Below are 8,780 nucleotides of genomic sequence, written 5' to 3'. Positions count from 1 at the left end.
AAAATTATACAATTACATAATATAAAATGGAAAAACTTGGCTAAGAAGATAATGTAAAAAAAAAAAGACAATTAGTTACATTAAAAGGATATAAATGATTTTATATAAAATTAAAGATAAAATTGATACCATTATGATATATTAAAGATTAACCATTTAATAAAATAAGATAAAATAAAATAAAATGCTAATCTAATCATCAGTCACCACTGATAAACCAAACACAGTAATCTCAGCAAAGACAAACAAAATTTTATAGGAACATGAAATTCATACGACGATACCACGTGGCATCCTCTATTGCCACTCACTACTCGCGGCTCCATCACAAATTAATTTATCAAGTTTAAAATGAAATAACAATTTATATTTCATAAGAATAGAATTTATAAAAATACAACAAACAAAAATTAAAAAAAAAAAAAAAAGAACCCGCGACCGTCCCAACACTAAACCGCTCAAGCCAAGCCGGCTTTGGCCGGTTCTTCCATACATTAAAAACAAAAACAAAAAGGTTCTAAGTTCTAACCTTCGCGATAATTCCAAAATTCTACTATTTCCTATTACATCGTCGGTCCCTTCCTTTTTTCGAAGTTCTCTGTTATTTACTTTTCTCTCCCTAGAAAGTTCTGCTATTTACATTTGGTCCCCTTTTCTTTCTTCTCTCTATAGTAATCATAATTAATTCCTTATTATCCACCGTTGATTTCCTTTCTTACATGATGGAGCAGGCGTTTGGATTCTCATCGCTGAACATCTGAGGCGCGTGAAGGGGATGCCGCGGGTCCACCATGTACCCTGGATTCACATACCCAGGGTGAGACATATACCCTTGACTCGCATACCCAGGATGAGACATATACCCTTGATTCATGTTGATGTACCCCTGGTTCATGTATCCGTACTCGTGATGCTGCTGATTCTGATATCCTTCCACCGCGTTACTCGGACCACCATACACGTGTCTATCTGACCAATACATTGGCTGTGGAGGATACGCGTATCCATGATACTCCATCTTGCTCACTTCCATCTTCGTTTCACCGCCGCCTTCTTTTTTCTCGCCTCCGGCGGCAGCAGCTTCTTTCTCTTTCCCATTCTTATCAGCGCCGGCATCTTTCTTTTCTCCGCCGTCTTTCTTTTCACCACCGTCGTCTTTCTTAGGCGGGACCACGTCGACACTTCGTTTCAACTTCTCCTTGAGATAAGGAACGAGGTCTTTCAAGTCCATTGTGCCTTTCACGGTTACTAAATCTTTAGTTCCATCAATGTCAACTGATTGAACGCCTGTAATAATAATTCAAGTAAAACCACGTCAATATTAGCATTGTTTTAATTAATTTATACACATTTTATTACTTAAATTAATTTTACTAGGTTCTAAATATATGATTTTCAGTTTTCATTTTTACTTAAATAAACTTTTATGTTACTGTCCGTATTTTAAGATTTCTAGTTTGATTAAATGCGCCTTTACTTATCCCCTACTCCAACGGATTAATTAACACAAGATAACATCTCCCAACGGCAAAATTTTAGTATTATTTCAAATAAATCATAATTAATAAACTTACCATCGGTTTTCTTGATTATTTTTCGCATTTTTTGAATGCAACCGTCGCAATGTGTTCTAATCTTCAAAACCACCGTACTCTGTAAATCAAACACAATTTAATTCGGATTAATTACGCTAAACTCGTCGTTAAATTATGTACGAAAAACAAGTTTGTTTTTTTTTACCTCTTTGGGTGGCTTTTTCTCTTCCTTCTTTTCTTCTTTCTTCTCCTCGGGTTTCTTCCCAGCGTCTGGTTTCTTATCACCACCTCCAGCAGCAGCAGCGGCTGGGGCCGCATTTTTCTTAGGCTGAGGGGAAATCAGGTCGACTTTCTTCTTAGTTTTCTCGGCCAACCTATCTCTGACTTTAGCCGGGTCCACTTTGCCAGTCACCGTTAGCTTGTTGGCTCCACAATCCGTTTTCACATCTTCCACACCTTCAACCAACAACAACGTCCGTGTTAGGCAATTTCAATTTGACAATTTATCTATTTCTAGTTAAGGTTGGAAAATTAGCACGACCCACGAAGTCTGATCCTTATCCAGTTCCCCGATTATTACGGGAAAACTTGTCGAACAACTCACGGAGACTAACGATGTATCTATCCAAGTTTGACAAATTCCAAAATTGTTATTATTTTAATCAATAAACTTCAAATAATTACCTTCATAATGTTTAATCGACCGTTTAATCTTCTTGGCACAACCTTCACAATGCATATCAATCTTGTAAATGGCGGTAACCTTGCCGTCGTCTTGCTTAGCGCCGGAATCGGCGGCGGGCTTCTTCTCGGCTTCAGGCTTAGCTCCTTTTTGCTGGAAAACAAGAAACAAAACTATAACTCAGACGAGATCAAAGAGAAGAAAAAAAAATCCTAAAATAATTGAAGAAACGGAAGGAAAAGATCGGAGAGAATGTTGAAGGAAAGAGCTGGTAACTAACCTCACCCATTGCTTGAAATTTTACTTTAAATTGCTAAAGATTATGATTATTGAGGGATTTGAGAAAGAATAATAAAGAGCTGTTTGAAGAGATGAAACATAGGCAAAGAAGCGCATTTATAATCGGGAGAGGCGGTTGATAAGGTATGTATGTATGTATGTATGATGAGTGTATGTTATGTATGATGGTCGATGGATCAAATATAGGCTGATGTGATTTTTATGATGGGTGTTTGGTTATATAAGTGATGAAGTCAGCAAGGGTGGGCTAAATGGTTTGGGTTTATTAAAGGAAAAGGGCAATGGTTTGGGTTTTGTTGTTTATAAAATTTATTGTTTTCGTTGTGCCGCCGTATTGGACTGATGGTTGCGGAGGAACGACCGCTTCGTGGCCGATAATGTTTATATTGAAATTATTTCATCTGTATAGATATTTTTAGATTTAAAACATTAAAATATTTATTATTTATAAAATAATAATTTTATAACTAAATTGTAACCAAAAATATTAACTTAGACAAATTATCAAATAATATTTATGTAATTTATTGTGGTTGGGTACTTTTGGAAACAGGACTGACTGTGGGTGGGTGGGTGGGTGGGTGGGTGGGTGGGTGATTTTGAAAGTCTCGTTAGGAACGTTTTAGTATTTGAAAAACAAAATTCAAGCGTTCAAAATTCAAGCGTAGGTTTTAGTGCATGGTAATTTTTAATTAAGTCATTTAAAGTTAATTAACTACCCGATTGTAATTCGTTTGACCTCGCTTTTACAAACACTGTTTCTGTTAATATTTATTAAATGTAATAATTAATTTTAAATCATTTGATACTATTTTTTAAAGTGAAATTTTAATGCATTCACCATGTAATATATATTGTTTTGTTTGTGTATTAAATTTGTGTTTTAGAGAGCTTAATTAAAATTTATTTTAGAGGAAGTTGTACGTAGAGATTAATTTATTTTATTATAATGCCTTTCTCATTTGGAACAAATTTTTACATAATGATAGCACTTTATGCTATTAGGTTGCAATTTGTGTATTAATGTATATATTTCCTTGTAAACTAAGTAGTAATATGGTTTGAATTTAAGATGCGAAATTGCTTTCTTTGATAGGGATTTTGTGGTCTAATATTGGAATTTTCTTTGATAGGGCAGGGCAGGGTGGAAAATCTAAAGGGTAGCTATTACGTTTAATATTGGGAGTTGTCGTTAATCATGAAATTATTCAAAATTATTTCATCTGTTAAAATACTTTAAATTCAATTCAAATTCTTATGTAATTAATAAAAATAAAAGGTTGAAAGCCGTCGTGGATGTTTTCTGCGTAACAAAACAGCGGGCCAAATTGTTTTGTTGCCGAATATCAACATCATTGCGCGGGTACATGGTGCATATTGGCTAAATAATCTGATCACACATATCAAAGCTTTGCATCATATATATGTATATGCATACAAATCTTAGTTTATAGGGAGAAAAAAGATATGTGATTATAGGTGGGTGAAGCCAAATGAGATGATGATTTAGGTACAAAACAAAAATAAGCGATGTAACCAACCACAAAAGCAATGATGAGATAGAAATCGGGGAAGCCAGAATCCTAGGGCGTTCTTCAGCTGGGGGAGGGGAGGCCAATTACCGATGGGAGACGTTACTTGAGACCAAATTTTTGAACGCGACTGACATTGATATTCACGTCTCAAAAATCATGTATGTTAGGGTGGTAAGGGGCTGGGCCAGCCAGCCAACAAGTCCCCGACGTTTGTTGTACGAGACAAGCTAAGAAAAAGGGGTCCCCCATCGCCATAGCCTGCCCCGATGCTGGAATTTTGTCATCTAACCAATGGCCAACCCGACTAAGAAACTTCCCTAGAAATATCCCACACATTCCTCTCTACTTTTGCAGCAAGCAATTCCGAAACAATAATGACAAGGAAAAAAAAAAAACAAATTTTGTGTAACATGTTTCCTTCGTTACACTGGAATAAAAAAACAGCAGCAATTAAGCTTAATATTTGAATTATTATAGTTGGTCTGGTGTTTATGCTTGGCGAGTAACTCTTTCAATTAAAAAGATTTAATATTCATGCAGCCTTATTTAATTTTGAGGGTTACATTTCACTTTCAAAATTACACTTTTCATTAAGGGTTATTATTATTATTCTTCTTTGAAAACATTAAATTCATGAAATTATTATTTTTTAAGCATAGATCTTGTCGCCTAGGCTTTTTTATTTTGACTATTTGTTTCGATGATTTTGATAAACCAAAAAGAGAGAGAGAGAGAGAGAGAGAGTAAATTAAATGTGTGGGTTAACTTCTGATATAAAGCATTAGTCCTTGCAAATAAATCATTTATATCTGTTACAGAACAGACTGTTTATGGATAGTATGAAATATTCTCAACTTGTTTATTTGGAAAAAAACCAAAATTAACATGTGGATGTGGTGGTGGTATTGTTGAAAGAGCATCACGTGGGCGCAGCAGTACTTCCTCAATCGACACCTGCGCATAGCCCCAAGTTGTTAGCCAAAATATTTCTTTATATTATTTTCCTGAGGATACCCCTAACATAATACAAAACCACATTTTCATTGGCTGTTATTTTAGGGTGTTCAATTAAAAACACTAGACCATTTTAAAGCTTGTTATGTACCATTGAGTTGAGTGTATGTTGATGAAATGAGAAGGGAAAATGCATTTACTTTCAAGATTCCACCATGTCAAGTGGGAGATTAAAAGCCTGCCTAATTGAAAATTGAAGTGATTGAGGATATTAATGAGATGAAGGTTTTGATGTTGAGTTACCAACTTCCTTTATAAATACCTGCATTTGTATCGACGGCCCACCCACCCATTTGAAAACCCAAAATCAAATCCAAAACCTGTTTAATTTAATGTTTGTTGATCCAAGTAGACATACTAATTACTACTCCCATTTATTAACACCCACTTGACCATATTACACTTTGTACAAGTTTGAATTATCTCCTCTTATTAATTGCAAATCTAACTTCTTTCTTTTTGGAATTGAAACCATCCAATATTCAATGCTTCTTATTTTGTTCCAACCTTCAAATTAATTAGGAGGATTTCAAAATTTCAATGGAATTCACATCCAAATTTCATATTTTTATCATCCAATTATAATTTGGATTGTACTATAAAACTATACTTTTTCGAATATTTTAAAATTGTTAAATAAAGATGATTAAATAAAGGATTAACATTTTTCGAAAGTGTTTAAATAAAGATTGGATTAGTATTCTGTTCACTATTAGTGAAGTTTTTTAACTCCACAAGCGGTGTTTAGTATATCACAGTGTCTATTTTAATTTTTTAATATTCTTTCAAGACACATTGTCTTGACAACATTTCACCTCTACTTGTGAAGTTAAAAAACTCTTAATTTTCCATAAAAAATTTCAATTGTATACTAAATTTCAAATTATTATTTATTTATTTATTTTTCAAGTAATAACAAACTCAATAGTTATATGTTCTATTTTAAACACCTTAACCCTCACTTAATTTTATACTACAAAATTGATTTTTAGTGAAGTGTATGAGAAACTTTTATTTGAATCTATAATATATATATAAAAGCACGCTTTTGAAAAAACTTTTAAACGGATGAAATTATCCTTTATTTTCTATCATATTACTAAATTCATATTTAAAAATAAAAAGGTTAAAGTAGAATAGAAGTTATAATAATTATACATTTAGAAATAATTATAATTTAATAGAAGTTATGAAAATTATTACACATTTAAAAATATTATAATTTAAATTACAATTTTTAGTTAAAAATATTTGGCTAATTTTAATATAGAATTATTACATGAATATAAAATATTTTAAAAGAATTGAATAGTATAAAATATTAATGCAACTCCAATTTAAGCATTTAACTAAAATTATTATCCAGAAATCTTGACTTAAATATAATAGTGGTTAAAACTCTTGTTAAACACTTGTCTGGCACATATTCGAACTGTATTAACCCAATCCCTTACCCTAATATTGTATATAAAAAAAAACTGTTATCCAGAAAGGGCCGCTGCATAGGACGGAGCAAAGGAATAGTGTAGCCCGTCTAATTTCGAAAGGCCACAATTGAAACGTCTGACGAGTTTGGCCCAAATAAAGCCCACTATTGTGGGTTTGATGTTGGGTCAAATGAAGGCAACAATATTATTCAAGCCCAAATTAAGAAAGGGTAAATTACACCATTAGGTACTAAATTATAGGTGAATTTTCATTTTGATCGATTAACTAAAAAATTAAAATTTGATTACTAAAATTTTCCAAATTATTTTTTGTCATTTGGCTATTAAGCGATACTTTTTAGTTGGTATAATAACAATTTTAATCCCCAACTTTTATATTTTGTGCAATTTGACACTAATTATATATTAAAATTATATAAAAAACTCAAAATTATTTAAAATAGAAATTCCTATATAAAAATTATAGAAAAATAAAATGTAAAAACATCGTTGTTGAAGAAGTGATATGTATGGGAAATAAAAAAATATTTTTCAATAGAATCCAATAACAAATTAAAAACAAAACAAAACTAGAAAAGTTAAATTATTACATGCTTCCTCAATGTTTCTCAAACCCAAATTAGTAATAACTTCAAGCTAAGTTTCATACCTTAGAAAAACATCCAAAACTGATATTACATAAGGCTTGTTAAATCGACTTTGATGCCTTATTTTTAGTGCAAAAAACATAATATACCATAAATTATTTTTTAGACTCAATTAATTTAAATTATTTTTCAAAACCAAAATTGTAAACAAAAATTATATTCTGATTTTTTTATAAAGAAAAGTTATCTCAAGAAACAGAAGAGGTAAAAATAAAAAAATCAATAATTTTACTTAATGTTTTTTTATATTCCTTAAAACAATAGGTATAAGATATTTGTAACAGATAGTCTTGAGAGAAAAATTAGAATATTTAAAATGATTTTCTCGTACTTTATTTATTTTTAAATGGATAATACACTAAAAAGTACTTAAGCTACCACACAATGTTTAAGCAAGCTCGATACTTATCTTGTTGTTAAATAAACCCCAAATCTATGAATTTTATCTATTTAATTTTTACTTTTAATATTTTATGCTTTATGTGGAGAATGACATAAGAACATGACATATTTTCATTTTTACCATTATATTTTACTTTTTACACATGAAAAGATGTCCTATTAAACACTAGTATGTTTGGAATTTAATTATTTTAACCTATCAAAATTCTTCAACTTAAAAAAAATCACTGTACTCCATTTCCTACACCTCGCATCGTAAACCAAACACGTTTCTCTTTCCTTCAATCTACTCTGTTTCCCAAACTTGCTGCAAATTCCTCTTTTCCTCTCCTTTTTTCCTATCCCACTCGTTTCCACATTTGCCATAGAAGAAGCAACATCTGCCATGCTAGATTGCGAAGAATAGTACCCATAACCATCATCATCTTTTTCTTCATTTCTTGAATCTTTCAACGTAATTTTTTGCCAAAAGTATAATGAGGTTAAGCTTTCTAGCATTCTAGCATTCTAGAAATATACATTATAGTTTCAAACAAAAAATGAATAAGAAGGAATATATATTATAGAAAAAATCAACAAATACAACTTGCTCAACGATGCCATCTCAGTTCACTAATCCAACAAATAGATGGATATGATGAATTGATGAAACGAGTAAACCGTTGGCTATGATGTATAGATGGATAAATGTTCAATTAAACCATTTGAGATATAAATCCCCACAAACTCAATTAATGGAAAGAAAGAATTGTATCCTAATTAATTATGAAGAGGCCTTTATATAGGCGAGCTAAGTATATCCAAATAAAGCTATTAAGTATACCGAAACTCTAATTAATATATACAAGAAATAGTTTTAAATTAAACTTTTTGTTGACTAAGAAATATAAAACTTGTAAATAACTTAAAATACTTTAAAAAATCCAAAATGCAGAATAAATAACTAATAAAATAATAAAACCTAAGAAATTTAATATTAGGCTCATGTATAATAAAAATTAAACCTAAAAATCAAATCCAATATAATTTAAACTAGAATTAAAAGCCTAAAACTCATAATTTTCATAATAATCTCGTCTAGAAATTTTGTCGCGTAGTCTTCACTAAAACGATTATAATTTGAGCTCCTGGAATTGAAATCAAGTGATTCAAAGTGTGTCTCGAAGCTAAGACATAGATCTTCAAATGCTATGAAAACACCTCAACCTAGAAATGCC

General features: G+C 31.3%; 1 protein-coding gene across 1 annotated transcript; it reads right to left on the bottom strand.

The window, feature by feature from the left end:
• Positions 1 to 345: 345 nt before the first annotated feature.
• On the bottom strand, positions 346 to 2,795 carry LOC108450045 (heavy metal-associated isoprenylated plant protein 6-like). Its single transcript, XM_017747475.2, has 5 exons — positions 2,498 to 2,795; positions 2,220 to 2,370; positions 1,741 to 1,991; positions 1,575 to 1,653; positions 346 to 1,287 (listed from the first exon to the last, which is right to left on the bottom strand). The coding sequence occupies exons 1-5, from the start codon at positions 2,504 to 2,506 to the stop codon at positions 716 to 718; spliced, it is 1,062 nt and encodes a 353-aa protein (XP_017602964.1). The 5' UTR covers positions 2,507 to 2,795; the 3' UTR covers positions 346 to 715.
• Between the last annotated feature and the right edge of the window lie 5,985 nt (positions 2,796 to 8,780).

The sequence above is a fragment of the Gossypium arboreum genome, chromosome 9 (genome assembly GCF_025698485.1).
Source record: "Gossypium arboreum isolate Shixiya-1 chromosome 9, ASM2569848v2, whole genome shotgun sequence".
In the NCBI taxonomy this organism is placed as follows: domain Eukaryota; kingdom Viridiplantae; phylum Streptophyta; class Magnoliopsida; order Malvales; family Malvaceae; genus Gossypium; species Gossypium arboreum.
Note: the sequence above shows the minus strand (reverse complement) of the source record. Positions and strands in the feature narration are given on the sequence as shown.